The sequence below is a fragment of the Strix aluco genome, chromosome Z (genome assembly GCF_031877795.1).
Source record: "Strix aluco isolate bStrAlu1 chromosome Z, bStrAlu1.hap1, whole genome shotgun sequence".
NCBI classification, from domain to species: domain Eukaryota; kingdom Metazoa; phylum Chordata; class Aves; order Strigiformes; family Strigidae; genus Strix; species Strix aluco.
In genome coordinates, this window is record NC_133971.1 from 16,936,227 (window position 1) to 16,952,785 (window position 16,559).

At 37.6% G+C, this 16,559-nt stretch overlaps 1 protein-coding gene across 2 annotated transcripts; it reads left to right on the forward strand.

The window, feature by feature from the left end:
* The first annotated feature begins 851 nt into the window (after nt 1-851).
* Nucleotides 852-16,065, forward strand: GTF2H2 (general transcription factor IIH subunit 2). Of its 2 annotated transcripts, none has more exons than XR_012621557.1 (15): nt 852-1,158; nt 1,247-1,324; nt 2,050-2,086; nt 2,681-2,767; nt 3,544-3,594; nt 4,068-4,122; nt 4,895-5,000; nt 6,021-6,111; nt 6,277-6,364; nt 6,933-7,040; nt 8,774-8,837; nt 9,691-9,794; nt 11,745-11,847; nt 12,139-12,203; nt 12,619-16,065. XR_012621557.1 is itself a non-coding variant. In XM_074812035.1 (15 exons), the coding sequence occupies exons 1-15, from the start codon at nt 1,103-1,105 to the stop codon at nt 12,736-12,738; spliced, it is 1,188 nt and encodes a 395-aa protein (XP_074668136.1). In that variant the 5' UTR covers nt 852-1,102; the 3' UTR covers nt 12,739-16,065. The 2 variants fall into 2 exon arrangements, 1 of the variants encoding a protein (XP_074668136.1); XM_074812035.1 differs by having other exon boundaries at nt 12,164-12,203.
* Nucleotides 16,066-16,559: the final 494 nt, after the last annotated feature.

The window sequence follows — 16,559 nt, forward strand, 5'->3', positions numbered from 1 at the left end:
ATACAGCCTCAAGGGGGTGATTCTGAGTACAGTGAGATTATTCCGTGCATTTGCAAAAACTTGTATTACTCCACTACTCGGTTTGCTCTTGTGTGCACATTAAAATCACAGGAAATATGCCTTAAACTTGCAGCAATTAATGCATTCCAAATTCTGTATTTTAGAACAAAGTTAAAGTAGTGCTTCTGCTACCAGAATAGGCAGTTATTAAGTAACCGATGAGTGTAATAATGCATTGAAATTCAACGCTACAGTATATGTAAATAATAGTCTTTTTCCAGGCTCCTGGATTCTTCTGTTAATTACTGAAATTACTTCAGTTAATTACAGAAATGCCATGTAAACCCAGATAGTGCCTTAATTCTGTTAACTGATCCGTGAAAAGTGAACGAGGGCCAGCTTGACCTGACTAAATTTACCGTGGCTCCGTGCCCATGCCAGTGATGTGCCCACAACATGTTTTAGCGACGCTACCGTCCTTTTAATAATTGGTGTATTTTGATGTTGTTGTGGAAAAAATCTTGTATTTAACTGTAGCGGCAGCAAAATTTTCCTCAGTTTGAGATGCTGAGGGTCGTCCGTTCACAGGAGCCGCCGACAGGCCGGGTAGCTGCGCTCCCGCCTGCCCCGAGGGTCTGTTTCCCGCCTGGCGGTGAGGCTGGGCCGGGCGGGTGCGGTCTCAGAGCATTTTGAAGCTCAGGGCAAGTTAAACCCGGCATTACCGGTGACCGCCCCTGGGCCTCGCCTCGCTCCTTCCTCTGAGGGGACCTCGGGCCCCGGGCTGCCGCCCCTCCTGCCCGGAACGATCGCTCCGCGGCCCGGGCGGCAGCCGGGAGGGGTTGGCGGCGCAGCGAAGCGGAAGCGGGCGGGCGCTGGCGTTTCCGGGTCGGCGCGGCGGGACGGCTGGGCCTGTCGGCAGACGCGGACGGAGCGCGGGTCCGGTTCCCCTCAGCCCTCCCAGCCGCCCGCTGGGGGCCGGTCCCTCCTCATAGTCCCTTCACCCATCGTGCGGCCCCGTAACGGGGCTTCCCCTCCGGCGGGGATTGCGGCTCCCCGGCCGGGGCCGGCGGCTGTCGGTGCAGCGAGGAGCGCGGCCGCGGAGATGGATGACGAACCGGAGCGGACCAAGCGCTGGGAAGGAGGCTACGAAAGAACATGGTAGGCTTTCCTTTTCCTTCCTCACCTTCTTCTTGGTGAAAGACGAGAAGAACCTCCCTTCCGCGCAGTAACACTCTGTTTCGCGTAGGGAAATTCTTAAAGAAGATGAATCCGGATCGCTGAAGGCGACCATCGAGGACATCCTTTTCAAGGCAAAGAGGAAAAGGTATGATGTGTTGCCACGAGCCTGCTGATAATACTGGTTTGGTCGGTTATAAGGACTTAATCGTTCTGAAACTGGATCCTCTAGGTTGAGTAAAACTATCGGCACGCCTGCAATATCTTTTTATGTATTTACCTCTTCAGAGCTCCAGATACATGCTTCTTTTCTGCTACTTATTAATTGTGCCAGGGGGAAAAAATTATCTTTAATCTTAAGACTGAAAGCATGCAGGCTAGATACCCCAGATGAATGCTAGCTGAAGAGGTGAGGTCTTGACCCGGTGAAACACGGTGCAAAGCACTGCAATTGCAATTGGCACTGTTTAGAGGAAATCCTTCAACATTTTTTTAATATACGAATCATGCTTTGAGATGGGTTTTGGTATCATGGCACCAGGTTTGTGTTTCAGATTGTCAGAAAAATTGCTAGATGAAATCTAGATTTTGTTTTATTTCAGAATATGTTAAAATACTCAAAATTTGGATTAAATTCTAAAGATCCATTAAACCTGGTAGTAAGAAATATTTTTTGTTTGTTTGTTTTCTGAGACATAAAATCTGCTTGTAATTGAATTGTCTTTTTTTCAGTGTATTTACACTGAAAAGTTCCTGATGCTTTGTTATTGCTTCATATTTGCTAGAAGTCTAGTACCAGATTTGTTCCAGACTTTTGTTTTAGGAACTGTTCATTCATTTGCATCTTACTTAAATCCTCTTGTGTTTTATTAGACTCTGTGAACACCATGGACAAGTTCGACTTGGAATGGTATGTTAATGTTTTAACCCTTGCCTGTCCTGAGTCCAAAACTACTGTGCCTAAGTTAAAATACACTTTTGCTGACTTTATGTGCTTGAGACTAAAGCTTGTGTTTTTCCACCAAACTTTTTTTTTTTTCTAAAACATTCTTTGTTCATTGACAGTGTGGGATGTGAAGCATGAGTATTCAGAGGTGGAGGTTTGGCATGTTCACTGTATCAGGGTGTGTTCTGCACAGCAGTCAGATCATACACTCAATTTTTCTTCATGTGAAAAATGGGCATAATTTAAATGTAAATAGCAATGTTACTTTATACAACACTGAGCTCTTCAGAAGAGGTGAAGGTGCAAACTATGCATATTTTGTAGCTTATCATGGGAGGAAAAGAACAGTGCATTTTTCAAGAGAGTCTTTTTTTTTCATTTAAAGGAAAAGTGGAAAAAACTCATTACTCTTTCAGTTGCTGTTGGTTACATAGCCCAGTGTACCGAATTTTCCCTGTTTGAGAGAGGAAGTAGTTGCTTCTTCAAGTAAATGGAATAATAAACAGTTAATTTAAATACATGTTCTGTGAGTGATTATCACTTCTGGTGAAATTGCAGATGCGTCACCTTTACGTGGTTGTTGATGGATCAAGAACTATGGAGGACCAAGATTTAAAACCAAACAGACTTACCTGCACTTTAAAGGTATTTCTGTACTCAAAAGTTTTCTCTTCTTAATCCACTGTTTCTCCATAAACCAGTTCGATTTTGCATTTAAAAGAATGGCAGTCTCTTGTTACTAGAGTACATGCATAGCCTCATCTGTCATCTTGTCTCTACTTTTTTCCCTTATTTCTGTTGCTAGTCTGTAGTCTTCCTGGTTTTTGAATAGTAAAATCTGTGTAACATTAGTTTGCCTTGCATTAGTACTTCTGTATAGTAAAAGCACTTTGTAAGGATGTGTTATGGAAAGACACTTTGTGAAAAGTATGTGGAAATTAAGCTGAAGTGTTCACTGTAATAAGGGATGAAAGAACATGCTTTCGTTACACATCTAGAATTTTTTTTCTTATAGTTGTGTTTTGATGAATTCTGGTTTGAATGGATGCTAGGCAGGAGTTGAATTGGATTGCTGCTTCAGACTGGAGGACTTGAACTGTACATCTTGTACTATATGGTCTTCTCTAAACAGAAGCAAAGCATTGAAATCCTGATTTTTGATGATTTTGTACAGATTACTGGTTTCTGGTGTATTCTAAACTTTGATTTGAACCAACAGTAATCTAGAACTTTCACATATGAATAAAATAAGGGGTGGGTAATTTCTGAAATTTACATTGAATTTGTAACATGGGAGGAAGGAGAAGAAAGGGATCATTCCCTTTTTTTTAAATTATACTGGATGTTTTGCAAGTACCACTTACTTAATGCATGTGGAATAAAACTATTTAGTTTTTAACAGTCTTAACTTTTCTTTATAGTTATTGGAATATTTTGTTGAAGAGTACTTTGACCAAAATCCTATTAGTCAGGTATGTACAACCATACAAGAAACAAGTAATTGATAACTATTTTACCAGTTAGTTTTAGTTTTAACACTGTCTAGTAAACTGTTTTCAATTGATGTGTTACTTCCCCTCCCTGCCTCATCAGTCTTGGTGAAATTCTTGTTTCTGCCCAAACTAATGAAAATAAGAACCCACCTATTCCTTTTTTCCTGAACATAAATTCTAACACAGAAGACCTGATTATATTTTTTTCCAAGCATTTAGAATTTTAGATTTCTTTTTGTACCCTGTGGCAAAAGTACTGGAAAAACATGAATGTATGTTAGCTGATGCATAGTCTTGTGCTGCTGTTGTTAAACGTACAAGTAAACTTGCATAGTTAAGTAATTCCGATCCATAAAGAAGTATTGGGTAAAATACAGCAAAAAATGTAACAACTTATTTTTAAACTTGCTAAGAAAAGTTTTGCCTTTTCTTTTTCTTTTTTTTTTTTCCAGATTGGCTTAATTGTAACCAAGAGTAAAAGAGCTGAAAAAATGACAGAACTTTCAGGTAGGGAGGTATTTTTTTTAAATTGGAGATGTTCTCATCTGTTGCGTTGATGATGCAAGTTCTACCTGAATGACACTGCTGAAAGTGAAATAGCATTAACGTAATATTTTTAATTTAAAAGAGTAGTTATTGCAAGTTATCTGAAACCAGTCTTTACTTTGATCTGTTTTGGTCTAGAATTGTCATCGTGTGCTTGTTCATGATCAAGTCTTACCCAGATAGCAACTAAAGTATGTTTTGTTTCCCCTATAGCTAATTTCTCACCCAGCTTGTTAATTTAGTATTTTATAACATTTGTGAGATCTGATCAGATGTTAAGAAGCAAGGTTTCTTTGGTTCCTGCCTTCTGTCATTAGCAATCCATGTGGCTTTAGAGAGAAGTCTTAATTTTTTTGTCTTCATTCACCTGTTAAACTGGAGCAACTGTACTGAGGAATTTGAGGATCAATCTTTGGACAGTACTTTGAGGATTAACAGAGGAAACTAAACTCTGTTTCTGCTGAAACACTTTGTGAGACACTTCACACTCGTGTTAAGCACTTAATGATACACAACTGATTTTATTCTTTTTGTCAGACATTTATTCTGCTAATATATTGGTTTTTTGTTTTCTACATTCTGAAGAAGAGGTCAGTTTCTAAGGAGAAACATAGAGTTACAAGTCACAGTTTGAAAACTGTTGTTGTACAAGCACACTTCATTAAATATATAGTTTAAATATTTCAATTCTTTTAACTTGTTATTTCAGGTGAATTATTTTTTTCACTTACAGGTAACTCAAAAAAGCACATAACTGCTCTGAAGAAAGCAGTGGATATGAACTGCAGTGGAGAGCCATCTCTATATAATTCCCTAAATTTGGCTATGCAGACCTTAAAGTTAGTATATACATGGAGGTGTTTTTGTTTTCTTTGTTTTCCATAATGAGTATAATGCTGATTGTGAATTTTTGGAGGGGCAGAGACAGTATTTTTAACAAGTAGCATCTTGCATCATGCTGACCTGAGTCTTTAAAAGACAGTTTTATGTCCTCTTACAATACAAGCTGTTAAGAAGTTAATATGCTAGTAGTGCTGAAGTTAATTTTCTAACACAAGATGCTTCTATTTAGAGGTGTGCTGCTTATAAAAAACAACACTATTTTAAAACAAAGTAGGTGATTTTATGTTGTGTATGAATATGGTGATGAAAGACCCTGCAATTTTTTACTAGAGGGCTAAGGTATGAGAGAGCACAGAGTTGGGGGTTAATAATAAGAAACAGGAAGAGAAACACACTGAATCACAGTAATCTGGTGAGAGTTCTAGCATACTTTAGAAAGGTTAATTTTCAGGTAGCGTAGATAGCAAAAAAGTTTTTATATATGAAGTATTGAGATGGGATAAACATTTGTGGAAGACTGTCTTAACAAATAATTATAGCAAGAAACACTGACAGAACAAAACTAGTAGTCAAATAATAAAATGATTTGAATGTCTAATTGGAAGAGTTTTCCGTTAAGAACTAAAAACCAGTATTTAAAAGTAATGGATTTACACCTAGAAACTGATAAGAGATATTTTTTTTTAAGAAGTCAGGAAGACTTACTGCAGTGTTGCTAGTTTGAAGTGAGTTTTACCTGTGAGAGTAAGGATAAGGTACAGGGATAACTTAAGCATTAGAGCAAACAATCAGATAATAACTACACAATCAAATACTGTATTTTAGATACTGGAAGGGTTTAGCTTTTGGAAAGTGAAATTCTGGTGCTCAGAGAAGGATCTTACAACAGTCTTTTATAATTTGTAGGACACTTCTTATCATGTTGTCTCCTGACTTTAGTACGTTAAAGTCCTTGGAAAGTTTAGCATACAAGTAGCTTAGTGTACAGAAGTAAGTTAACTGTGTACTTTCTTTAGGCACATGCCAGGACATACAAGCAGAGAGGTTTTGGTAGTCTTCAGCAGTCTGACAACGTGTGATCCAGCCAACATCTATGATCTAATAAAGGTACAGAAGTGATGTTTGACTACTACATTGAACGTCCAAGCTGTTAGACTAAAAACGGACAGGTGCAGTGTCACCACCAATCAATTTTCATTTAAAACTTTGAACCTTTTTACTCTTTTCTGTTCTGCATATGAATTTGAGTGCGCTTTCTTTTTCCATTTGAAGTGTTTAAAAGCAGTTAAGATCAGAGTCTCTGTCATCGGTCTAAGTGCTGAAGTTCGAGTTTGTACAGTACTTGCCCAAGAAACTGGTGGTATGTATCTGAAGTTCAGTAATTATACTACTAAGTATACTACAAGTTTAAAATCGAAATTAAGTAACTAATTTGTCATATATTCATTAATGCATTTTGATACTTAAGGACAAATATTCTGTTATGCTGGCAGAAAATTCAAGGGTTTTCCAAATCTACAAAATACACGCTATTTAGTAAAATTATTATCACCTGGTAGCTGCATCTTTAGACAGAAGAAATATAAATATATTTTAAAACCTAGTGTTCCGCTTATAAAGCTGTGTGATGTGGAACTTGATTAATGTAACACATTAATATCATTTACTACTACAGTGGTAACTCTTACAATATCATTACTACAGTTCAATATTGGAGAAAAAGGTATTAGCCTTCATATCTAATAAAACATTCTGGTGTTACTAATTTCAAAACTTGTAATTTTCAGTAGCATTAACAGGACTGCTTTTTAGGAACAGGGTTGGCTAAATTATTTTTTTTACTTAGTTGTTTTATGTTATTTGGAGAATATGTTTGTATTCTTATCTGCCCATAATCTGAGAGTAAGGCATTTCTTTCTTTGTGGCAGGAACATACCATGTTATTTTAGATGAAAGCCATTATAAGGAGCTGCTGATGCGTCATGTTAGTCCTCCACCTGCCAGTTCAAGTTCTGAGTGCTCCCTTATTCGAATGGGTAAGATACAGTTTTGTTAAAGTCCTAGCACAAGATTTGTGAATTTGTCTTTTTCTTTCTTTGCATATTCTGTGTTAAAGCCATACAAGTAGCTAGAAGCATAATAAAGACATTGCACAATGGTGTTTTTTATTTTTACTTCTATTTTGCGAAATAGATAGTAATTTTCTTGGTGTTGTTCCTGCAAAATAGCTTTTAAATAAAGTTAAGAATTAAAACAAGTAAGACAAATAACTGCAGTTGGAAACAATAAACTGGAATGATACTGCTTGTATGTAATTGGTATAAAGGTAATATTTGGTGAAATGAAGGATGAAAAACTAATTTCTTTGTCCCTCTGTTTTTTTTCCCTGCAGAAGGCAACTATTATAAGCTTAATTGACTGTAAGAGCCATCTGTTTGGCCATCTAGTATATGTTTGTTAGGAGCACTGTTGTCATGTTCTTTCAACAAATGGATTAGTTACATTCTCCTGATAACATTTCGCAATAAATTTAAGCCTGGAGTTAAACCAGAATAGGAACTCTAATGTCACGAATAAGAGCACTGATTTCTTGCTGTCATCCACCTGTTTTCACAGATAAGAATGTATGTATTTTTATGTGTAGGTTTAAATACTGAAGAGATTTACTTGTTATAGATAAAGCTTGAGCAACAGTCGGAAAAATTAACTGCCCACTTGACATGAGCTGTAAAAAATAAAAGTGGTAGAAGGAATGGTATCTGTTACAGTTTCCATAAAGTGCTATACTTTCATCTGTCATATACTGCACTTGGAAGGTGAATATACACTGTTGTTCAAGTGAACATTCATGTAGTGCTCTTTATGCTTTCCTACAATTACACATCATTTTCTTTTTAGCTGTTCTTCAAAAATGGGATTCCACTGAGCTTCAGTTAATATGAAGTATGTGAAAAGATTTTTTTCAGTTGGGGGAAATAACAGTGAGGGATTTGATGGTGGATGTAGGTGGAGACCTTTAGGAAGAATTTGATACCTAGTAAGAATGTGTCATGGTTTAAATCTGGCCGACAGCTAAACACCAAGCAGCCACTTGCTCACCATCCACCCCCCCCAGGAGGACAGGGAAGAGAATTGGAGGGGTAAAGGTAAGGAGACTCATAGCTTGAGATAAGAACAATTTAATAAATGAAATTCAATTTAAAAAATAATTATTATAACAGTAATAATAAAATATACAAACAAGTGATGCACAGTGAGATTGTTCACCACCTACCCACCAATGCCCAGCCTGTTCCCTAGAGGAGGGAAAGTCCTGAAACTGCAATCCCAGAGGAGAGAGAGAGCCCCAGTTTCCCGGATAAACTTTATCTATATACTGAGCAGGATGTTATATGATACGGAATATTCCATTGAGTAGTTTGGGTCCTTTGCTCTGGCTCTGCTCCCTCCCAGCTTCTTGTGCATCTGCGCACTAGCAGGACATGGGAAGTTGAAAAGTCCTTGATTTCTTATCAACAGATCAACATTCTTCTCAACAAATTCCATACTGAATCCAAAACAGCACCATTCTAGCTACTAAGAAGGAAAATTAGCTCTATCCCAGCTAAAACCAGGACTGAGTGTATTACTTCTCCTGTAATAACTAACAAACAAACGAAGAGGTAGGTCTTAATGCTTAGAATAATCTTTGAACTTCTTCATTGAAGTAAGAAACTGAAAGATTACTTGCATGTTTAAAATCAGTAATACAGGATATTTTTCTCTTCAGGTTTTCCTCAGCATACTATTGCTTCTCTGTCTGATCAAGATGCAAAGCCATCCTTTAGCATGGCGTAAGTAGAGTTGATTAGAATTCAATAATAATTAGTCATATTTAGAAAATCTGTATGTCATCGAAAATGTTGCAAAATAACATAAAAAAAGTACTAATATCTTGTGACTTCTCAATAGAAATGTGATTTCTATTTGCACATCCAGTATGTGGCCATAGTTACCTCTGTTAAATATGCTTTTTAAAATTTACATTTAAAATTTTCTGAAGGTAGTAAATGGCTTTTAGTTGTGTTGTGCAGTGATTAGAACACAAGAGTGCTGCAAGGTATTAATTATTACCAATTCTACTTGCATTCCTTGAGCTAAGTATTTTTATCACTATAAAGATAATAATGAGGATGAAGGGTATTATCTGGAATAAAGTATTTTTTATCTGTCTACTAGTGTGATTTTAAAGGGAAGTTTAAAATGGGGGCCTGATTTGATTAGTATACCAGTGCTCTTCTCAATGGAAGGAATCATAGATTTCAGGGATGATAGGGCAGTCTGAATTTTCAGAAGGAAACAGTGTCTGCTGTTTGAAAGAGTTAGTACTAATAAGCGTCTTAAAGTTAATGCAGAATATTTGTGTGTGTAAATAGAAATACTAATGCTGTTACCTTTCATTATTTTTTAAAGATATATTGGCTTCTTTTTGTGGGAAGATTTGGTCTTTGTTCTGTTTTTGTGGGAAAATGTGGTTACTGATATCTCACCCTCTCAATTGCTTTCTCACACTTCCATACATGAACTGTTGAATGGAAGATACTGAAACTTTTCAAAACTATTTCTTGTGACAGCTATGTAGTATTTGTAGTTGTGTAGTATTATGGTGTTATCTCTTGGATATTAAATTGTCTTTCTCTACTCTAGGCAATTGGAAAACAACAGTGAGCCAAGTCTTACACTGGGTGGGTATTTCTGTCCCCAGTGCAGAGCCAAATACTGTGAACTTCCAGTGGAATGTAAAATCTGTGGTGAGTAGCAAGAGAAGGTGAGCAGATGAATTATGAGTTAGTGGTAAGGGTGTTAAGGGGTAGAAAAATTCAACTATACTTAGGAGTTAAAAGGCAGCTTTACTTTAAGAAGCCTGCATTCCTGTGTCCTGGGGTGTCAGCTTCCTACAAGGGACTTTCAGGACTATACCTGTAACAGTAAAGCTGTATCCTATTCCCTAGTATAATGTTATAAACTAAAAGCCCTAAAGTAGAGGGGGAAAGAAGGGTGATTTGTGTATGAATGGTAATAATTTCCTCAAGAATCCTGATTTAACAGACACACCAATGTTTTGGACTCCTTAGTGCAAGGCCATGAAGGTAAAGAGTGCTTTGCAGTAAAAGGACAGAAGTACCCCCTTGCCTCTGGGAGTATGTGGATGAAAGGTTTCGAAGTTGAACCCAGGGCAGTGACACATGAAAGGCTATAGAGTTGTAAATGGAAGCCCTTCAGGTCTTGCAAATGTTAATGGACTATGCAACTAATGGTGCTTCCCCCACCCTTAATGAGGACGGGAGGGAAGATTATAATTTCTTGTAGTATTAATATTGTGTGAGCAACACCTGTCCTCCTGTTTCCTTCTACAGGTATATGACTAAAACTTGATAGGTAATACCAAGATGCATGCATTTGGCAAGAGGATGAAATCTAGTTTTGTGTTGCCTTGTCCTAGTTTCACATCAAGGTTTTCAAATCAGCATGAGTATCATTGCAGAGAGGTCATAGTGTAACTGGAGAAATCGTGTATATCAGCAACAGATTCTCCACAGCTGCAGCTGTCAGCAGAACAAGAGCTCGGAATTTTACACTGCACGTGAGTGAGCAGTGAAGAAGTTTGTGCCAGCCCGTGCCTCAGCTAACCTGTTGTCATGGTTTAACACCAGCCGGCAACTAAGCCCCACACAGCCACTCACTTCAACCTGGTGGAATGGGGAAGAGAATTTGAAGGGTAAAAGTGAGAAAACTTATGGGTTGAGATAAAGGCAGTTTAGTAGATAGAGCAAAAGCCACACACACAAGCCAAGCAAAGGAAGGAATTCATTCAGAACTTCCCATCAGCAGCTACCTCAAGGAAAGCAGGGCTCCATTCATAACGGTTACTTGAGAAGACAGATGCCATAACTCTGAACATCCCTCTCTTCCGCCTTCTTCCCCCAGCTTTTATTGGAGACCACAACATCATATGGTATGGAATATCCCCTTGGTCAGCTGGGGTCAGCTGTCCCAGCTGTGTGCCCTCCCAACTCCTTGTGCACCCCCAGCCTCCTTGCTGGTGGGGTGGTGTGAGGAGCAGAAAAGGCCCTGACTGTGTGAGCACTGCTTGGCAGTAACAAAAACCCCTGTATTATCAACGCTGTTACCAGCACAAATCCAAAACATAACCCCACACAAGCTACTATGAAGAAAATTTATTCTACCCCAGTCAAAATCAGCAGACTTGTGTTAGCTGAAACAGAGCTATGGCGTGGCTTCAGCAATGTTATATCAGGCTGCAGCAGAGCTTTATAGTTGGGCACTATTTTAACCGGTGATATGAAACAACAGAACCATCCTTGCCAAAGGGGAGTTGTACATTTAAATTTAACCGGAAGACTCTTCTATGGTTGCGTTTGGTTTATGGCATGAGGATGAAAAACTTGCTAACTGTACAACTGCATTGTAAATGTACTTCTAAAAGACAGAGTTAAACTGTTTAATTAGCAATTTGGTCAATTTGCTTGTTCTTTAATTTATATTTGAACTTAATTCTGGAAAGGATTACAGGTTTGTATTATGGAAGCTAGTAAACAAATAATTTTACGGTTTTTAATTTTTAAAAGCTCTGAACCACTGACTAATTAAAAAGTAATCTTTGTTTTGCTTTGTTTAACACAGAAAAGCTTTTCAGTAAGACCTCTCTTCTAACAATTTTGATGTCTGTTTATTTGCAGGTCTTACATTAGTGTCTGCACCTCACCTGGCTCGGTCTTACCATCACCTATTTCCTTTGGATGCCTTTCAGGAAGTTCCCCTGGAAGAATACCAGGGGGAACGGTATGCAAATCATATTTGTGATAATGAGTGTACTTGTGGACCCTGTAATTTTCTTATCACAAAAGTAAGAATAGCTGGTAGCAGCTTCTTTGCTGCTGGAGACACTGTTGAATGTTTGGGTGTTTTCTGGCATCTCTGGCAATAACAAGTATTTCGCAGAATTTGTAGTTCCTATTAGCAGTTATCCTGTGTGTTCAGTTGAATAGCTGAAATAATTGCCATAAATTGTTACTATGTATGAGATGTTTTTTAAACATCATTTTACACAATCTTGACTTTTTTTTTTTTCAGTTAAAATACACAATTTTGCTTTTAGGTGTTGTCAGGGCTGCCAGGGAGAAATGAAAGATCAAAATGTAAGTATGTTGAACTACATTGGAATTTGCATTGAGGGGTGTCAGTAGAGATCCTTTCGTATAGTCTTCTAAAGTCCAGAAAAATATTTGTGGAAGTTTATCTCATGATTAACTGGAGTTCTCTGTTACAGAGTCACACCTTTTAGACTGCAAAGTCCGTAACAGTGTGGGAAGGGGTTTCCTAGAGAGTTGCATAAATAAGCTTCCACTCTTAGCTATTTGGAACTATCTACAGTGACTTGAGCTCAGCCCTTTGGACCTACTTGCTGTTAGAAACTTTTAATTCATTTGGGTTTCTGTGATGTTAGCAATACAGTGTGTTTACACTGTCTTGATGACACAACTGTTGCCCTGCTGTAGTGCTATGATGGTGATATTTTTTTCCTAATTTGACTTGTTTATCTTTTCCACACAGGTTTACATATGTAAAGCGTGTCAGAATGCATTTTGCGTGGAATGCGATTTGTTTGTTCATGATTCTCTGCACTGCTGTCCTGGCTGTATTCACAAGCACCCTGCTCCTGTATCTGTATGATGTCATCGCTTTTTAGAAATTGTCTTACCTATGTCATTCTTGCGTAAATCTATTTTGTTTATTCAGCCGTAGCTTTCACTGAGGCACCTCAAAACTAGACAATTACACTGGCTTGGGAGCAAACTTTAATTTTTACCTAATGTATTAATGATTTTGTTACTGTTAATATATTCTTGAATTACCTGTATCTGATTTATTTGTTCTTGTCTGAAAAGCTCTGACTTCTTCTGAATGTTATTGTGAGTAACATGTATATTTGTAAATGTGAAAGTGATAAAACTGGTTTGTACGATAATGTGATTCATCTCTGTTTCAATTATTTGTTCAGAAAAGAAGCCCTGAAAATATATTTTATGTATCAGTTGTCACAAGCTTTTGCTTTTGGTGGATGGTGGAGTTCTATAGATCAAAATATTTTTTGATCTATGGAAAATATCTATAGAAAATAACAAAGATGGCTTTGATCAGTTAGTTGGGAGACATTTCAAGTATTGTGGCTATTCACCTTGTCCTTCAGTAAGGCAACTCAAGTACAGCTGTTACAAATGTGCTGAAAACACATTTTAGGTTTTAATGGTACAACTCAAAACTAACTGAATTCTATTACTGCTGTGTCTGTAGTTGTGTGGTTTAAGTTTCACTTTCTTGTAGGAGTGTAAGGTTACTGAAAGGCAAGGAATTTTCAGAGGTGTAAGACCTGAGTTTATACCAACTGTTGTTTGATGGTCACAGTATTGAAGACGGTGATGCTATTTTGATTCTGAGGCTAGAATGAATTGCGAGAATTGCAAGTTTATCTCTCCTTGACTAAACGCCCAGAGTGACAGACAATAAGTTGCAGGGAGAAGCAAGAGTACGCGTCCTTATCTGAACACTGAAGAATGGAAATTGAGACAAATGCAAGACAGTCTTTGCCATTTTACAGTGTCTGTTCAAAGTGTGATTGCAATTTGAATTTGTGCCAATGTAACATGCTCCACCTCAGTAAGAGGAGGCTGTGATGGTGCAGTACATAACATCTGGTTTTCTGAAGTCATCTTAAGACGTTTGTAATACATCCAGAGTAACTCAGTTGCTGATGTATCTGACTTAATTTTTAAAACTGTGAGCTGTGTTGTCAGGTTAGGAACAGAAGCAATCTAACCTAACCACTGAATCTTAAAAGTGCAAACAAACAAAAAAGCAAACCCTTGTCATAAATTAGTTCCCTGTTTTTCAATTACCACATACATGCTGCTTTTCAATTTTCACAGGCAGTTTTCAAGTCCTTTAAATGTGTAAACTCTCACTTGTTAACATAGCTCCTTCTGTGCTTTTTCTCCTGTTCATGGCTGCAGGCTGGCTAGAATGCAGTAATTCTACTGTGTTGGCAGAAAAATGACTGTTTTGACATCTGTGTTTCATTTTGTGCTGAGTCAAACAATCCCTATAAACTCTTTGTGCTATCAGGTGATTGAAGTGCCTCTTACTGTAAGGGTGTCCTAAAAACTAGGAGAAAAAGGACATATTCATTGGTTTTGGTGTGGTCTGGTACACCATTCCAAGCCAAAGGAGTGCCCTACCCATCTGGCTCTTAGATATTCTCATACTGATGACAGTGTCTTGATAACAGTTGTTTTCTGATAATATTTTCATCGTCACAATCATAATTTCATAATGGAAAAGAAGGTTTTCTCAAAACACTTTAAATCTGTTCTAGCTTTTTCTCTAGCTAGATACCGAAGTAACATACTTGGAAGTAGAGCCTCTGTAGAAGTTACGTACTCCATTATCTGCTTATGGTCATAGTAACCATTTGGCTTGTACTATTCCACCCTTCTCATTGGACAGAAAGAGCAGTTCAAACTAGGTCCTGAAAAATCGCTATCAGAGCCACATTTCTCTAATCTGTAAAGAATTCTAGCTGTGGCCTTTGTATTGAAAGGAGTGGGGAGGAAATCCTTCATCTGTACTCTTTGACTGGAATTCACTGGATCTCAAGTCTCCTTTGCTTGCTGGACGCTACAACCTGCTTAATTCTTGTGTTCTCTTATTTACTCGATCTGCCACAAGATTAGTCAATTGATGAGTTTATTAGCAGGCCTGTGAGAAATTCTTAGACTTCCTGAAAATGTTGCATAATATGGTTTGGCCATAAAGTCTTGAAGGAAGAGACAAAAAAACAAAAACACCCTGTGGTGGAGTTGAGAACACAACTGGCAAGAAGTTCGAGGCTGAAAGGCGCAGTGACTAGAGAGCGCACTGCCACGTGGAGTGAAGGGGACTGTGGAAAAGTGAGAGTGAGTGCCCCTGCTTTCCTTCAACTTTATGCTTTCCTTGCAGGAATAAAAGTTGCCATCTGTATTAACGGTCATAACTAATTTCCAAGATGGGAAGTGCTGCAAATATATTAATTAAAATATGAGTAAAAGAAATGTCTGGGTTTAGTTCTGCATAACAACTGCAGCTTCTGAAGAACTTACGGGGCATCCTGGTCTTTCTTATCCAATATGAGGAACAGTTTTAATTGTAGATTGTGATGTAGATTATGGATAAAAAAATGCCATAATAACTATGAAGCATTACTGGATTGTGCAGACTCCTGGCTGAAGGAATGAGAGTAGATTAATTTTATTTTAAGTAATCAAATTTGAATGAGAATCACATTTCCATATTTAAGAAAATGTGCCCATTGTGCAATGCATAAAAGTATTTTTTCAAAATATAATAGAACTTGAAGACTTTTACAAGTTTTGTAGCACTTTTTGCCTTGGGATTTGAAAACACTTAAATTGTTGAGCACACATTTTCCTATGAGTGAAGAATGTGAATTTTATAGCCAGTGAAAAAGAGTAGAAGCAGGTTGGAGATTCTGGGTTTAGAATCACTTTCTTAAGGATTAATTTGTTTGGTAAATGTTGTAAATCTCATAAGATCCCTCAATTATTTGAGAAAACAAAGCTCTTTGGAGTTGGAGGGAGCAGAATTTGACTGTATGGAGCTGAACTGTAGGCACATTTGCTGGGTTCTGAACCATCACATAGCAAAATATTTCCTGCAGTTGTCTTATCACAGTACTAATAACAACAAAAAGTCATTACTTCTACAGATAAGGTATATTTGAGAAGACTAGAGTGAATACCAAACACTTAATAAAACCACTTTCTTGGACAGAAGTATTGACAGTATGAATTTGTCAATAAATTTAATTGCCAAATTAATTTTGTTTTCTGATGATGAAATCCCCATTCCTTTTCATGAAGGATTATGTAATTCCTGCCAGTCACTACTTGTATTGAAAACAGTTGAAATTTAAAAATACCGCAATAAAATAATTGCTTGTTTTGATTCTTTTTTTTCTATTTCTCACTTCCATTTTCTCTCTTCCATTTGGCATTGCATGTTTTGCCACCAGTTTTCTTCCTAATTTAAAGAGAAATTCAAAATGTGCTAGCAACATTCAGTCATGGCTTTGAGATGGAAGAATAGAGGCATGTTGGTTTACTGGCACTGTCTAGGTTTTTAAGCTACAGGATGAAGCGCTTGGGATTTGCCAATCACCAGTGTCATCTTCCTCAGATCTCACCTGTTTATGTCTCTTCTTTCCCTCCATTTTGGTTGTAAAGCCTTCAGGATACTTGCTGTTGTCATTATAAGGGCAGTGGTCAATGAGAGAAGTCTCAGTTGGCTAGTCAGATTTAATAATACATCTGTTTATACAAACTCTACAGTTACCTTACCTCTTCTTAGTAAGGTAAAATCAAATGTTTATAACCTGTGGAAACCATGTTAAGGTAACAGAGGTGATGACTGAATGTTATCTAAAAGATACAGGTAATATA

Excerpts from the sequence above, each read along its gene's own strand:
- GTF2H2 (XM_074812035.1), top strand. The coding sequence starts at position 1,103 with ATGGATGACGAACCGGAGCGGACCAAGCGCTGGGAAGGAGGCTACGAA. Across the intron at positions 7,041-8,773 it reads GTGCTCCCTTATTCGAATGG|GTTTTCCTCAGCATACTATT; the intron begins GTAAGATACAGT and ends TTTTCTCTTCAG. Across the intron at positions 12,204-12,618 it reads GAGAAATGAAAGATCAAAAT|GTTTACATATGTAAAGCGTG; the intron begins GTAAGTATGTTG and ends TTTTCCACACAG.